General features: G+C 48.3%; 5 protein-coding genes across 5 annotated transcripts; 3 read left to right on the plus strand and 2 right to left on the minus strand.

The window, feature by feature from the left end:
• Positions 1-3,599: 3,599 nt before the first annotated feature.
• BKA55DRAFT_510764 (uncharacterized protein) lies at positions 3,600-4,559 on the minus strand (the record flags this gene model as incomplete). Its single annotated transcript, XM_046187638.1, has 1 exon — positions 3,600-4,559. A coding segment is annotated over one exon (960 nt), but the record flags the coding sequence as incomplete, so codon positions are not given.
• Positions 4,560-7,025: 2,466 nt separating this feature from the next.
• On the plus strand, positions 7,026-8,483 carry BKA55DRAFT_344761 (uncharacterized protein). Its single transcript, XM_046185769.1, has 2 exons — positions 7,026-7,874; positions 7,927-8,483. The coding sequence occupies exons 1-2, from the start codon at positions 7,412-7,414 to the stop codon at positions 8,340-8,342; spliced, it is 879 nt and encodes a 292-aa protein (XP_046050036.1). The 5' UTR covers positions 7,026-7,411; the 3' UTR covers positions 8,343-8,483.
• A 48-nt stretch (positions 8,484-8,531) lies between these two features.
• On the minus strand, positions 8,532-10,625 carry BKA55DRAFT_689290 (CobW/HypB/UreG, nucleotide-binding domain-containing protein; the record flags this gene model as incomplete). The annotated part of the gene is made up of 6 exons (XM_046199332.1): positions 8,532-9,476; positions 9,539-9,727; positions 9,781-9,991; positions 10,041-10,343; positions 10,391-10,476; positions 10,524-10,625. 6 exons carry the CDS (start codon positions 10,623-10,625, stop codon positions 8,532-8,534), a joined length of 1,836 nt encoding a protein of 611 aa, XP_046050037.1.
• Positions 10,626-12,598: 1,973 nt separating this feature from the next.
• BKA55DRAFT_613441 (uncharacterized protein) lies at positions 12,599-15,195 on the plus strand. Its single transcript, XM_046196684.1, has 2 exons — positions 12,599-13,071; positions 13,176-15,195. The coding sequence occupies exons 1-2, from the start codon at positions 12,900-12,902 to the stop codon at positions 14,894-14,896; spliced, it is 1,893 nt and encodes a 630-aa protein (XP_046050038.1). The 5' UTR covers positions 12,599-12,899; the 3' UTR covers positions 14,897-15,195.
• Positions 15,196-15,345: 150 nt separating this feature from the next.
• Positions 15,346-16,167, plus strand: BKA55DRAFT_593448 (VIT family-domain-containing protein; the record flags this gene model as incomplete). The annotated part of the gene is made up of 1 exon (XM_046195554.1): positions 15,346-16,167. The coding sequence occupies one exon, from the start codon at positions 15,346-15,348 to the stop codon at positions 16,165-16,167; it is 822 nt and encodes a 273-aa protein (XP_046050039.1).
• Positions 16,168-16,743: the final 576 nt, after the last annotated feature.

Below are 16,743 nucleotides of genomic sequence, written 5' to 3' on the forward strand. Positions count from 1 at the left end.
GTATGTAGATAAAAGATGACTGTCCGGAATGAATCCGGCGCCCCTGACTTGTCAACTATCTGGGCTGGATATCGAGTGAGGCCATCCAGGCCAATGCTATCAACAGGAAAAGGTTTTCCCTACAGGAACATAATTGCCTAAATCCAGTTACCAAGAACACTACAGCATGGTTGTGTGAAATGCATTGTCTCGCGCAACTTCCTGGTTCACAGCTTGTTCAAGTTGGCGGAGGCTTGGAGCCGTCGCCGCTCAAATCAAGAAGTACATTTTAGTGCTAAAAGCACGCAGGTGGCGCTAATGCTTGTTAGACTAGGGTTCTTCCGGCGGTTGAAGCCTTGGAAGTGCTATCCTTTACGAACTTGGGCGAACAGGAGCGGACTACTTTCTCCGGGGGGAGGACACTACATTCGCCAACTTGATAATTTGAAAACAGGACAGGGATGAGGCCTTTACACGAGGCTTGCTTGTATGTTAGAAAAAATCTCACCTTCCATCTCTGGTGGTGTTATATCAAGGGGCTCAATATATTACCTCCCGTTGGTCTGGCGATTGCTCCGCTGCTGGTGTCTCCCTAAGTGGAACTACAACGCAATTTGCCTCAGAAGAATGCTGAGGGCTACAGACGACTGTATCCTTTCTTACCGCACTCCGTTGTTGCTGAGGCCAGGGAAATACGGTCGCTCTGCAACTTGCCCGAGGTCCTGTGACTGGGGGATTTGCAGGCTACCGAGTAAAGGTGCCTTGATCAACTAGGAAGGGTTGACTGATTCCCTCTAGGTTGGCACTTGCGATGGCTTCAAAGCTTGAATAGAGGGAGTGTAACTAGTCGGTGGTTGTTTACTGTGTTTCAGCTTATTCGAAATGGTGAATGTGCAGTTTCGCTTCGTACTCGTACAGCAAACTGAGCAAAGCCGCAGCAAGTTTTGCTCAAGAGACTTGTTTGCCTGCATGTCTGACTCGAATCGGCATTTAATTTGAAGCTATCACTTCTCGGCGTGCTCGTATTGGTTCTCGGTAATATGGTCGGTCGGTATCGACATGCATTATCGAAGTGTACTCGTGATTGTGTGTCGATCTTGGTGAAAGTCCCTTTCGTCCTGATAGACAGTTCATTCCTTGCTCTTTCTCAAAGTCTTCCCCTCCTAGTTCAATTTCCTTGAAGGTACTCCTTGCTTCTTATGTTCCTCGGTCGACATGCGGAATCGTTCGAGATTTCGTTGCGTGGATCGGTGACGAACTGGGAATATTTACGCACACAGACGTATCTAGATACGAAAGGAAGAGTGAATCAAATCAATGGGAGGAAGCCACTTTTTTATAGAAAGATTTTAATAGTTACTTACGTAGTATTTACATCAATGTTACCTACCATATTTTACATTTTTCGCTGTGGATCCATAACGCGCAAGGACGCGCTCAAAGCCAATTGAAGGGCTGGATTAACAGAATATGTCGCAAGGCTATCGTCAGGGACAACACTTTTGCTGTCTGTCATATATCCAAGTTTCGCCTCAGAGGTGTGAATATAATCGTGAAATTATGGATTGCGTCTACTGGCTTGGCGAGTGAGGTCATGATTACAGGAGGCTGAGCTTGACCTTGAAAATAATAGACTCTAAAAATAATACTTGGCCTTGGGTCTCTGCATTGCTGCATATTTGCCACAGCACATGGTTTTATGATCTGGGTCAAAGTTCTCCACGGAAAGGAGCAGCAGCACAGCGGTACTACGACATTTCTGATCTCCCTTTCGCCAAGGAACAAAGTCACACTGTCCATTACAGATCTTAGGAGTGGTCGAGAGCTATCGATGCATTGGTAGCACTCCCCCATGTTGCTTGTGCAGAAGTTCCATTACACAAAGCGCAATCCATGTTAGCTAGGAACTAACTGAATCGCACTACGCTCACAATAGTTTTTCAACACCGTTTACTTCCTTTGCTTCACTACTCGTTTTATTTACTATTATATGACACAAGAATGATGTGTTATCTAGAATAATGTAATAGAATTACACTTCTTGCTGAATCTGTTATTCATATTGACCAGCCGGACGCTGAGAGACATCATCTGTAGATCTGATGTGCTAAGGTTCAAGGATTATGATTGGTCACGGACGCATCATCCGTGTCACAACGATTGGCCACATCAGTCCACGGAAGCATCGTCCGCATAGACATGATTGGCCAAACATTGTGGCAACCGATCCTCTAGCTTTCTGCAGCACATACGGCAGCTGCTGCATGCGCAAGAAGGGTATCGCTAGCAAAACCCCAACATCATCTGGGCCGGTGCGGTCAATCGTACACTTGCGCTGTGCACATTATCGTTCCATCTCGATCCAGTAGAGTTGGTCATAGCTAAGATTGTGCGTACGTGTTTCGATGCCCATCGAGGCATATTAAAATCTCTTGTGTTCTGTCTAGTGATGTTGTCATATTCAGTGTTTCTGTGGAATAGAGTGAAGCTGGTGATGACAGAAACCATGCGGTGTCGAGGGTTCCCTCTGATTTCAGGCTATACCGGAAATAGAATAGAACGAAAGGTCTCTCTGGGCTGAACGTTGGGTTGGCGCCGTGGCGAGAAACTTGGAAGTGAGACTGAGCCCAGCCCAAGTCCATTCAGACTTGGTAGAAGCATGTAAGATTGTTGGTGGTGGAACGAGAACATGCATGTCTGTGATTGCACTACCATTCCACTCTCAATTGGTATGCCCTTAGCTCGTCAATAGGATAACAAACTGCAGTGGTTTCCGAGAAACAATTCGTGTGACCCCCTAGTCCCGACAATCTACTCAACGCGATGATATTTCCGAGGACCGTTGTAACCTTGTGGCTTTCAGCCCAGCCAATCGTTACGTTAGGGACGCCTCCGAGCTACGCAATGGATCGATAATGACAGGAATTCTGTCCACTCAAATCTCTTGGGAGTCCCCGGGTGGCGAGAAAAGAGTTCATCGTCGCGAAATTGTTTCCATGATTGTGTGCTCATTTGAGGTTGTGGCTTGGAAAAGATACGCGCGACCGTTGGATTCTGGTACGGGAAACCTTCCCAATTGACAATCTTCCCCTTTGACAGGCCCTGCAGCAAGAGTTGACCTTGTGTTTGGTATGATGGCCAGTCGTACCATCTTGGAATTTGACTAGTATGATGATACAACATTGCACGGTCAGATACTGTGATACAAGTTAGAACTCACGACATCAATCTATTGATGCAGTGAAGTAATATAAGCAAGACAGTATAAATTTGCGTGTGGCCTCTGTCATCTGACAGAGCCAGCTAAGCCCAATGGCTTTTTGCAGTAATATCTCCCAACGCCATTTTCAGAATGTCAGTCCCAGAATGTCAGTCCCAGAATGTCAGTCCCAGAATGTCAGTCCCAGAAAGTCGCACAGAAACAAGATGTGATAAAGAAAGACCACAAGGGGTGTAGCATATCATCCCATCGTATTCGATATCTTCCTTGGGTCGGACAAATCCCACTGACTCCTTCGCTGCATTTTAATCAAAACTTGTAAACATCGACCGATCCTTCATCGTATCGACTCGTCATAATCATCGTCTTCGTATCTTGTAATCGTACATAGATCCCCCTCTCAATTGTGCTTGGGAAGAGGGCAAAGCGGCAGGGTCGCATGTTTCTGTTTTCCATCGCCTAGGTCTTGGATGTATCGGTGTGCTTCACTCGCGATGAAGTCTTGAATCAACTGGCATTCGCAGTCGGTGTGTTGTAGGAGTCTCATCTTGAGTTCGTAGACCTGCATCGTGAGGTCGGACACGCAGCCTGACAAGTCGCGGTTTGCCCGTTCCATGTCGTGTTCGTTAGCTCTAAGTTTCTTGGCGTTCTCGCGCTTCTTGACGCGGAATTTGTTGGAGGCGATGCGGTTCCTCTCCTGGACCTTTCTGTTGTACTCGTGGAGTTCTTCCGGTTCGGGAGACGGCGATTTCGTAGGTTGGGGCTTGGCGGCTGCTTTGCCTTTGCCGCGTCCTCTGGGCTTTTCTGAGACTGTTTCTGGCTTGGTCGTCTTCCGAGTTGACGCGCGTCTTGGGACTTTTGAGGCTGTAGATCGACTCGCACTACGCTTTCGTTTGTCGGGCTGGGTTGATGAAGAGCCCCGGCGGCTTTCGGAGTCACCGGTGGCATTCTCTACGCTTGTTGACTCGGTGGAAGGGGATGGAACAGGACAGCTGTGCATTGAGGTTGAAGGAGATGCCCATTCTGTCGAGGCATCTTGATCGTAGGCGTATTGGGGGTATTGTTGTTGCTGTTCTTGCGCGTAGACATTTGGAGCGGCCATGTCTGATGCTTCGGCAAAGGCGGCATTCTCGGGAGACCACCATTGCTCCCAAGGCCCCTGGGGAAGCGTGCCGTATAGATTCATGCCTGATGGATCTTGGGCCATGAGTTGCATGTTTGGGTCATAGGGCTGGTTGCCATCACCAAGAGGATGGGCTTCTTGTTGGAAGGGGGGGTAAACAGTACCCATCTCTGAAATTTCGATGATGATGCTGTTAGATAGCTTGGTTAAGTCAGACCTTGAAGTTTTGGTCAAGTCAGGAACTGTAGTGGAGATAAAAGATGCTACTAGAGGTGAAGCTTGGACCCTACAAATGGAGGCGAGGAGGAAATGTTATAAGTAAAAGAGGCACAAAGGGAGGGTGGAGGACCAGGTTGAGGGGACAGTGCGGGACCCAGGAAGGGCGAACAGCATGATGTACTTGGCTGGGTGATCGTTAAAGTCGGGACAAGACAAGACAAGAGAACAGAACAGAGGGGACGGAATGAGTTTAGCCTAGGGACAGATGCAAGCAACTGGGGTCTGGAGTCAGGGGTGTGAGGGGGTCGATAAGAGTGGGCTTCAAGCCAATGTGTCACTTTTGAGTGAAGACTCCAGCTTAAGCTATGCTCAGAATACAATCCTGACAAGGCAGAGCAATGCAGAGCAATGCAGAGCGTTACCGGCGGGGATAGCAGAGATGGCATTAACCGAACGTGCAAAAAGGAATGAACTCCTGCGGTACATAATAAAAATGATCAAAGTTCTCGCGGCAGTTGAGCATGACATAGAGATCACCGAGGAGAAAGCTGCATGGACATGAGACATTGGGGCAAACAGAGGGAGACGATTGCAGCAATATCCGGACCATATCTCCCTGCCTGAAGTTACTCCCGAAGTGCTAGACCCAGACGAGTAAGGAAGACAGTGCTGAAGGATCGTCATTGGATGAGACTTGTCGGTTCTGGGTCCGAAGGTCTTCATTGGTGAATAAGGTCCCGAGAGTGGGGTTGGGTATGAGCTTTTTGGCTTGATAGGGGCGTCACGCCAAAACAGCCCAAGCATGAGAAATCCATGGCTTGTTGGTTGTTACAAGAGGGATATAGTAAGAGAGAAAATAACAAAAAGAAAAGAATGATCAGCATTATCCACAACTTCTCTCTCACCTTGTTCAAGGCGACCATGGGTACTATCATGCATAACATATGATATCCATATCAGCATTCACTACCGAACACCAAATGGCCGAACAACATGCAAGTCTACAGTACAAAAAGCAAATAACAATACCATAGCACGATAAGAAACACTCCGCATATCTGCCGTACAGTACAGTACCTTGGCTGAAAGGTTTTGCGTGGATGGTTGCATCAATCTTCCGCAACCAAGCTCCCATTGGTCAACATGTATCAGCACCCAATCAGCGTTAACGGAGGACCCAGCCGCTCACAGGAGACCAATGGCTTGAAAGGGACGAGATCAAGACTTTTTTTTTTTTTTTTTCCCCAGCGGGGGACTACGTCTGCGAGATGCTGTCCCTTTGGCATCACATTCTTTACGTTGTGTTGTATCTGTTACTCATTTTGAATTGACTTTTTCGTTTTTACCCAATGCTACTTAGCATCTCATTCTACACATGAGTCCTCTTTGGAATCGACAGATCGTGCAGATACCATGACGAGGCGTTTGCGACGATGCTTGCAAGTCATGCGAGAAAACAACAATGTGATGCTTGATCAAAGTTGTGTATCTTGTTGTGCTCCATAGCGGATGTCTTCTCCCTCGGTGACAGAAGTCTCATCACACCATTGATGCATCTGCAGAGCAAACAGTAGACTGTGCGCTGTGTGAAAATGCTGGGGTCATTCTACAAATACTGTAGAGAAAGAATGTCCAGATCTACAGGATGGACCCTAAATTCTTGGAATGGGCGGCCGTTACCTTGTTTTGTGTGTCTTGGACGGGGATATCACATACCGGGGCTATCGTGTACATCCGCGGATGGTCACAAACACCCTCCAATATGGATGGAGTGCATGACTAAGTTCCCTTGCCTTGATGGAGAGAACAGTTTCTGCTCATCGAAACGACAGGCCATCTAAAAAATGGGTTGAACGAGATCATGTTGTACAGCCAGGGGTTTGGGAGATAATCTTGCACTGTATTGTAAAAAGGAATTGCCGACGGAACACCCCCAGTGGCTCTTAATGGTTGATAATATTTCTGTTAAACGTGACCAAGTCCTGGTTATTTATGGCAGGGAGGAGAGATATCAGATACAGACATGGTACTACCGTGGATATCGAAGAATCCAAAGAGTCAGTATAGAAGAAGGATCAGTTATGTATTCATCCCAAGAATGACCGAATTGTCATAATGGCCATAATTCATCATACAGGTAATTCACAGCCTACTAAGCTATAAAATTGGCAAGGTTTGCGAGTAGTGCTGGTGGTCTGGTTACTTGGAGACAAGGTAACTGGTACTCGGTACCCATGCAGGCTTTGTCGCCACCAACATCTAACTCCCCATCCAACGAAAACCAAGATTGATCGAGATCTTGGGGCTCACAGCTCAGTAACCTGAGATCGAGTCAGTCCCTGATATCAGAACCAGACGTGATGGCGACGTTCAAGGGTCATTGACAGTTGGTATCAAGTATGTTATTCCCGTTGACCACAAAGATACCGTACTTTGAAGGTTCGTGGGACGTCCTGCCCAAGTCTTGGTTGGGCTGTCAAGAGCGTTGAAATGAAATTCCCAGGTCCGTGCCGAGGCTTATCCCCCGATGCTAGGAATTGCTCCCTTGGCTGGCTTTGTTAGTTCCCCCGGAGCCCGGGCTTTTAATGGCAGAGAGCAGAAATGAAATGCCCAACCCTTTTTCCGTAGCCAGTTTCTCCGGCGTTTCTTATTGGTCCCAGTGCTTGATTGCTTCAGTGATGATTGTTGTGCCGTGGTTGTTTCGCCGACTTGTTCATCCCCTTAGAGGTCGTTAGGCACATCTGCAAAATCCTTTCTTGCTGCGGCCACGATGATTCACTGCAGCAGAACAGGATCTAAGAGCCTCGCTTTATGGGCAGTTCTCTCAACGACATGATCTCTTTCATTCTTCCACAACACTCCTCGGCATCATGTACGTACCACCTTCTTCAGCCCCCTTCTCCCGTTCCGTTCTAGATCCTCCCGTTCGCTTCGTACCACCATGCACAGCTCCAGCAATCGTGAAGAAAGAACCAGATGATGCGGAACCAATACTGATCGACAGCAACAGTCCCTCGCCCGAACCTCGATCCAGCGTCGAATCTCGCAATCGCCTCTTCGCTTCCCTCGAACTCGGCGATCACATCTTTCGAAATCCACGATCCATCACGACTCCCGACGATCTCGACGACGCTGAACTGAAACGATGCTTCGATATACTCCACGCTTGCAGTCTTGCGACCGAGTTCAACGCGACGCTTTCGAAGACAAAGGACACAATGGAGGACTTTCTAAAGGCTATCTTCAAGAACTGGACGGGAGAGACGGGTGAACCGGACAAGCCAACTATGGACTTTGTGGTTCGCGAATACATTAGCGTTGGAAACATTTGCAGTAAGAGAGATGTCAATCGCAAGGTCACTTGACGTGACGTTAACCCTCCCAGGCCAACCCGCCAATCATCGAACCAGCTCCTCATGCGCCGAATCACCATCATGCCGCACACCAGTCTTCGGAATCGCCACATATCGAAGTCGGCCAGCTCAGCTCAGTATCAGCTTCTCCACCACAGAGCCAGAGCCAAGTCCAGGCCAAGATGCGCAGGACTTTTTCTGTCCGATGGAACGTACCGATGTGAGATGGGAGGAGGGCGATTGGATGGCTGATTTACGACGGAGCATGAAGAAGACTTGTATCAACAAGGTGCATCGCTACAACAAACATCTTGCGATCTGGTACGTTAGATGTTTAGTCGATGGTTGGGCGAAGGGAAGCATTTGGATGGGGAAGGATGCCACGGTCTTTTCGTTTGTGGCGAAGGAGACAGTTGACGTGGCGTTTGCTATGATGGGGTATATTTGATGGGTCTTTGGGAAGATGGTGCATACTAGACTGGAAGACAATGGGCTTGGGCGTCGAGACAGAGGCATCGAAGGCACGATGCTACGCAAACATGGGAAGAAGACGTTACACGGCAAGGAGTTTTGGGGGTTTACAAGGGACGATACCATGATCAACAAAACATTGACTTTTCTTTGAGATCTTTCAACTCTAGTCAACTTCTTGTAGGTGTTTCTTTATCGACCTCAAACCATGTGGGTGATCATGTCCTTCATGATCTTCGTGGTCTTCATCCTCCGGCCAATCCGGAAATCCATCATCAAAAAGATCCTCCAGAGCCTCACGCTTCTCCTCATCATTCTTCGTCTCATCTCTCATGACAGCCTCCCACTTCTTCATCTCACCATCAGTAAGCAAACACTCATCCAGCATCTTCTCAAGCGCCTTGTGGTCCAAGTTCTCTCCGATAAACACCAATTCCTGACGTCTATCTCCCCACTCGCCACCTTTCTTAATATCATGCTGCACTAGCTCATCAACCTCTGGATCACCGGTCGTATACTCCTCTGCAGGAAGGGTGCAGAACCATGGGCGTCCGCCGGTCAGTGTGAGCATAGCTCCGGCTTGGGACCAGTCTCCTGCGCGGTGGGGACGTGTTGCGAGGAAGAATTCACCCTTTGAACGGAAGAGACGTGCAAAAATGGGATGTTTCCGCTTGGTTTCGAGGATTACTTCGTTGGAGGGTGTGAAGAGATCCTCTGCGTCGTGCATTTCCGAGTCATCAAACTTTTGCTTCTTGGACGCAGGCTCGGGTGAAGGAGCGGACTCAATAGTTGAGTGCGAGCTGTGGGGTGATGATGGGGCAGAGCGCTTTCCTCGTGATGAAGAGGAGTCAGAAGTGTCTTGATCGACGACAACAGCTTCGGTTGAGTCCTCAGCATCTGGGTAGTCGATCATCTCAAGGTCTTCATCTTCGTCATCTTCCTCTTCCTCCTCATCGTCCTCGTCAGGTTGCTCAAGTTGTAGGATAAACTTATCATACAGGAGTGCCCAGAGACGGCGAGGGTGGAATGGTCGATGACGACTGTAGATGCAGCTTCGTACAGAGTACTCTTCAGTCTCGGGCTTTGGTGTAAGCACATTACGACCATTGACCTGGGGCAATATCAGTATACAAAACCCACTTCGTCATTAATACGGGGACTGATGTATCATACCTCACGAACAGTCATGGCATGGAGATCTTGAAGCCATCCATAGCCTGCCTGAGCAACCTGAAGGTTGAACATTCCGGTGTTGACGATCTGCTTGACGTCTACCTTGCCATAGCTCGACTCAAGGATCTTGGCCCGATGGTTGAGCTTCTTGATCAAGTCTAGCAAGCGAGGCTTTGTCGACGAGTCAACCTGATAATATGTTAGCTCATCAGGCCCTGGAGAGGTGGGGTTCCTGAACTTACCATGTCAAGTTTGTTGAGGATGATGACATCCGCAAACTCAATCTGATCAACCATCAGATCAGAGACGGTCCTCTCATCTTCAGGCGTGACATCATCACGTCTTGAAGACAGTAGATCACTCGTGTCAAAGTCATGCAGCATAGTGAAGGCGTCAATCACAGTGACAGTAGTGTCAAGTCTGGCGAACTTCTCAAGACCACCGGCATCCTTCCTATACAAAAGTCAGCACCTCTCCCCCTCACTCACAACAAAGTACTCACAGTTGCTTGAGAACCTTGATCATGTCAGCATCCAAACCAGGTGCACCCTCAATCGACCCCATAGCATCCATCTGCTCAGCAAGTCTCGAGTCGAATGTCTCAGCGACCTGTTCTGGCTCACTGATACCGCTGCTCTCGATAATGATGTAGTCAAACTCTTGAAGTTGGGCTAGACGAACGAGTTCTTCTAGGAGATCACCCCGTAGGGTGCAGCAAATACATCCATTCTGAAGAGCGATGATTTTCTCTTGCGTCTTTGAAAGATGGTGTGTTTTCTTGATGAGGGAGGCATCGACGTTGATACTAAAGGGGTCAGATTTTGGGATCGTTGAAAGGGAGTGGGAACATACGCTCCAATGTCATTGACTACCACTGCGATGCGGAGACCATGCTCACTCCGGAGTATGTGTTGAAGAAGAGTTGTTTTACCAGAGCCCTACACAGTCAGCAATAATTACCTAGCCAGACATCAAGTAAACCTACCAAGAATCCAGAGAGAAGTGTCACAGGTAGAGCCTTTGGAGGAATGCTAGGCTTCTTAGCGCCCTTGCTCTTGTTTCCTTTCTTAACCTTATTCTTAGCCATTTTGAACGCCGAGAAAGACAGTGAAGAAGAGAGAAGGCCCCGATGAGAGGTGAAAAGTGGGAGATGAATTGGGTTCAGAAAAGGTGTCTTTCTCTGAACCGCTGGTATTTCTACTTGTTGTGACTTACACGAGATTCTTGCTTACGATCGTACTGCTCATCAAGGTATGGACCCTGAGGCCATCAAGGTGATGCTATCGCGGGTGTGTGTACCTTGATGACAATTTGGGTCAGTTTATTGGCTACCGTTGGCAGGAACACGGAATCGGGTTCGGAACTAATGATGAAAGAGTTTAGTGGGATATGCAGGCAAAGACGGGAGATGCGGAGCCTCCAAAAGGTTTGATGGCTTCTCTGGCCATGTGAAGATAGGGTCGACAGAGTGAGAGGCTTGCGATTCCAGTATTCCTGCGTGAGGCTATGAGTGACTTCACAGTAAGTTAATCACAAGGTTCATTGAAATTGGGGTGTTTCCTGCCGGATGATATGTGCAATGGGCAAGATGCCACTGCTCAGTGATGATGGCTTGATGCACTTTATTACCAGGGTGTCTGGCGCATTATCAATTCTCTCAAGGTCATTGGCTTAGCCAGCCACCTGTTTGAAACTATCACAGACCGGGGAATTGTGTAAGCGGCTTGAAATAAAATAGTGTTGGCATCATCACGACCTTGTTGGTCGCTGAGAACCTTGATGTCTTTAGTCATGATACCTCGAATGATGCCATGAGAAACTTTGTTTATTTCTGCTGACAGTGGGTTTCCAAAAGCCTCTTGGGGGCTAATTGATGCTAAAGTTCGAGCAACGATGATTTTTGAGGGAGTATCTGCGGCTTGTATATAAAATTGCTAGCCTAATGATCAAAGCTGATATCTTGGCTATATTAGTTGAGGGATAAGGACTTCGGCAAAACTTGCCCTTAAATTAGCTCTGTATTGTCCTTGATCCATGACATGTATTGGCACTGCACCTAGACTTTGGCCGGCTGAAATGCTAAATGAACAATACTTCGAAGCTTATTAAGTTTGGTGATGATTGTGAGCAGAGCTTAACTCTTGATTGACAGAAACAAGATCTAGATACAAATAGCATGATCATGATATTGCAACATACTCTACGAGCATGACTATCTTGGACAGAAGTTGCAACACAAAGGGCTTTCGCGAAACATCGCTAGTAGGCTTTAATCCACTGTCCCTAATTTGATAGTTACATCAAGTGCGACCTCGAAGTTGAAAATCACCAAATTTGTATGATCGATGTACTGATGAAGTTATGACACTTTGGATAGATAGCCACGTCGCCTCCGATCTTTCGGCCGAGCATCTGGAGGGGCGGCCCTAGGGTAACCAACCATGATGGGTGGGTGTTGTCAACGATTCGCAAGATGGAGACGGCTCTGCCCGCCTGGCGGGAGACATGGACATGGCAGAGGATCGTTCGACTAATTCTCTGATAAGCGCAGACACTTTTGAGATCTTATAATTAGACTCATGGCAAGCATTCAGTATCGCAGCGAGAGCCGCGCTGTTTGCTACAGTCTCTAGGTTAGGGCGCTAAGAGAGCAAATCACATACGGACCTCGTACTGCAGGTGTTGATGAATAAAAATAGGATGTTCTATACCGAGGTGAGGAATAAATTGATCTTCATCGATATAACTATAAAACGGCAAATGTTAGATCTGATTGAAGGGTAATTACAGTGTCTTTGTTACGGGGCTTAAGCCTCGGGTTGCCTAAATTGGTGATGATCTGGATATTCTTATACCCGGTCATCTTTAAGCAGCAAGATATTAACAGCCTCAGATCGTAACAAACGTGATAATTACTTCATTCTAAAATCCCTCGTTAATTGCACTAAGATGTCTATATATGACCTTGTCTGAAGCCGAATATTTTACTATGTTGTCTGTATTATTTATTACAGAATCTGCTGATATTCACATAACGAAGCATATCTCAGCCGAAACCAACTGCCGCAGGATAGAGCCGCAGCGCTCCCGTTTCTCATGCCCGAAACCGAAAAAGACAATTCTCAACGCGGGGTCTCCGCAATCTCCACGCCGGCCCGATCGTTCTACCCAAGGTAAACGGTAAACGACCTCACTCACCTCGATTATAAGATCAATTCCAACTTCAGGCCTTGGTCTTGTCATCAATTCCTCTTCTTCACATCAAGCCGTACCCCCTGCGTGTCACCCAGCAACCGAGCAACATCAACAAAACAAAGCACAGCAAAGCAAAGGGCAAAGGTACACCGACACAAGAGACACAATGGCAGACACAAAGCCCGCTTATGCAGGCACACCCGCCAATGTCCCAGGCGCAAACGTCTTTGACTTCTTATTCAGCAATCCTTTCCAGCATGAAAGTCACTTTACGCCTAGAGCGAGACGTGTTCCAAAAATCCATGATGATCAGCCCATTTTTGTTGACCACGCCAGCGGTACGTTGCAGTCGCAAACTCAATCTCACTTCACCTCACACTCAATCTTGCATGCTCACTCAACCTTAACATCATATCATGACAACACGTACTGACTTATCCAGACCGTCCTCTCACTTTCTCCCGCGTAAAGCGCGATGCTCTCACTCTAGCTACAAACCTCCAGTCTCTCGGTCTTGATCCCAATGAAATCGAGACCCTCCCACCGACGGCATCATGTGCAGGCCCAGAAGTCGCACCAGTGGTACTCATCCAACTACCTAACTGCTTACCCTTTGCGACACTCATGATGGGCGCCATCGCAGCTGGTTTGACTACCACGTTAGCATCGCCCTCACTATCGGCTACTGAACTCTCGTGGGTCATCAAGAATTCGCGTCCTCGCGTACTCTTCACAGCGAAGGCGTTTCTCAACACCGTTGAGAAAGCGATTGAGCAGCAGGAAGATGAGGCGTACAAGAGAAGTGTGCGCGTTTATACAGTTGATGTAGCAAGGGATCTGTATCCTCTTTCACCGGCTTCTCATGCTGAGGATGGTGATTGGAAGAATCTTCTTATGACAGCGAAAGAGCCTCTCACTGCTGCTCATCCGTTCGCGGCCGAATCTGCCGCTACACGAACAGCGATCATTCTCTGGTCATCAGGTACATCGGGTCGATCGAAGGGTGTTTTGCTATCTCATCAAGCCATCAACTTCTCAATCGCGTCGCTGTGGCACGATGCGGACTTTTACGGGTTTCACCAGCGATGGCTAGGTTACGTGCCATTTTACCACGTCTTCGGTCTCACCAACATCTTCCTGCTGGCTTTTGCGACGGGTTCTACGGTGTTTACCATGCCCGCATTCAAGCTTGATACTGTTTTATCCGCCATCCCGCGGCGACAGATTACATATCTTCACATGGCACCTCCCGTGGCTGTCATGCTCGCCAAGTCACCCGTGGTAGAACCCTTCGCGCGACGCGACGCGCGCGGTCGCAATGCTTTCAGCAGTGTTGTCGCAGGCGTAACAGGCGGTGCACCTCTTGGCCACGAAGTCGTAGAGAAGGTCTTCCAGCGACTCGGCTTCCTCGTGAGGCTTGGCTACGGCATGTCAGAAGCGTGCAGTGTCACTCTGCAAAGAGGTCTTAGGGAAGAGGACATGCATGGGTACAAGCACGATACTGGCAAGCCCCATTGGGGCGTTGAACTCATGATCGCTGGTTCAGGTGAATTGAACTCTGAGGATTCCACCACCAAGGCTGCAACGTTTGGTGCTGAGGGTGAGATTCTTGTGAGATCGCCTGGGTTGATGAGTGCGTATGTCCCATCTCATGGGCTGGGAAGTAAAGAAGCGCCCGATATGAGTGTTACAACCGAGGCGTTCACGGCAGATGGGTGGCTTCGAACCGGCGACGTCGGACACCTCGACGAGGAGGGCACTCTCTGCATCACAGACCGCATCAAAGAACTCATCAAAGTGCGCGCTTACCAAGTCGCACCCGCTGAATTAGAAGCTATTCTCTGCTGCAGCGATGACGTTGCAGATGCTGGAGTAATTGGCATACACGATAAAAACGAAGCGACAGAGTGGCCACGCGCTTACGTCGTTGCGGCGGATGAGAACAAGTCAGAAGCTGAACTTCAGAAATTAGCGCATGATCTCAAGGACTTGGTCGAGAGTCATTCAGCGAGGTATAAGTGGCTCGTTGGTGGTATTGTGTTCGTAAAAGCGATCCCCAAATCACCGAGTGGAAAGATTCTCCGAAGGGTTATTCGGGATGGTGGCATACAGGGCTTTGAGGTCTCACTTTACCAGCGCAAGAAGCGAGACCACAAGCTGTAACCAAGCTCCATTTCACTCTAAACATGTACTAAGAGCGCTTGTAAACCTCTTTTTTTTTTGTTTAGCATTTTCCGCTATGGAGTAACTTATTAATAAAACGGTAGTTTAGATTGCGAGTCTCAGCTGTGTTTACACAAAGATTACTAAAACATGCATCGTGATTGGCTGGAGCTCCAAATGCCCGTGATGGATTCGGTCTCGGACTTAGCCCTTTCGGACAAGGGAGTTCCTTTCGGTCTGTGCAAGGTGTGGAGAGACAAAGAGCGAGATGGGTATAAGACCTGCTTGAAGAACGGTAGTGAATGTGAAAGTATACGATAGAATTCCTGTTTGCATTCGATTTGCTTATAAATTAAACGTGCCAACTGAATCTGTGGCGAATTGCTTTATAAGGCCATTCTAATAACACCACCTCGCAAACACAATCACATCGATCTCAGGATAACACCATGACACACATTACATCAGAATCTACTCCCCTCCTCCCAGAGCCTGCCACTGAGCGCTCAATCTCTTACCAAAGCTCCCATCCCGCCTACGATGCGCGTCCACTACACCCCAACCACAGCAAACATGAAGAATGCCATGTTGACTACAGCGACATTCTTCGTGACATCATCATTGGCTTCTCAGACGGTCTCACAGTACCTTTTGCGTTAACAGCAGGCCTGTCAAGTCTCGGCAGTGCAAAGGTCGTCATCATTGCTGGTCTAGCAGAGCTCTTCTCCGGCATGATCAGCATGGGACTAGGCGCTTACCTAGCAGCTGTAACAGAGCGCGACGCGTATCATTCACAAGCTGGTAAAAAGGAATTCGCGGTTCAAAATAGACCTGGCGACGAGCGCACGGGTGTTTACGATGTTTTGGAAAAGTACAGCGTTTCGCGAAGTGCAGCTTCACCTTTGGTAGACGAGCTCTGCAAGAACCCCACAGAATGGGTGCGCTTCATGATGGATTTCGAACTCAAGCTCGAGGAGCCTAATGTTCATCGTGCGTGGATCTCTGCACTTACCATGGGACTAAGCTACTTCATCGGCGGATTGATCCCCATGATTCCCTACTTTGTCATGCCTCGCGTCCGAGAAGCATTATTCGTATCGATTGGTATCACGGTCGCTGTGCTATTGGTATTTGGATACGTCAAGAACTACGTCGCTATTCGCAATCATCGTGCGGGTGTCTGGGGAGCGGTGCAGACATTGGTTATTGGCATGTTGGCAGCTGGTACAAGCTATGCGATCGTGCGGGGTCTGGATTCGAATGATTCTTGAAGGATGGTGTGACTATGGCGCGACGGAGGCGTTTGGCTACGGCGTTAGGGTTCTTTTGGACACGAGCAAAGTCCTCGTGATGGATGGGTGTGATTCAGGATTTGGGTGCGACAAGGATAAAAGTGATGATATCAGAATATTCGTATTAACGACCGAAATGACAATACTCCATTCCTCCAAAGGCAGCATTTGTTTGCCTATCCCAACAACCATCTCCCGTTCCTACCTCCTCCCCCGCTCATTAGTAGTGATCCGTTCGGATGGTATCATGAACACTGACCTGGGGGAAAAAAAGTGAAGCCATCGCCCTCCCCAGAGTGATCGGAATTGAGTCATCCAGCCCAGAAGGGGACAGGACGCCGCGTATCGCACTTCAGTTTTTCCCAAAACGAGCCTCGCAAAGACGTTCCCATAGAGACAGCGTGACGAAAGCACGCGCTCTGAGTATTTCTGATATCTTTTGCAGACGTGACATTGACGCCAGGCCGTTACCGGCAGACCGACGGTTCCAGCAGACGCTAGATGTCGGTGATGGGTGAGGCTTACTCCGAATTTCCCACATGCGAAGAGTGATTG

This window comes from Fusarium redolens (genome assembly GCF_020744475.1).
Source record: "Fusarium redolens strain MPI-CAGE-AT-0023 chromosome Unknown BKA55scaffold_7, whole genome shotgun sequence".
NCBI lineage: Eukaryota > Fungi > Ascomycota > Sordariomycetes > Hypocreales > Nectriaceae > Fusarium > Fusarium redolens.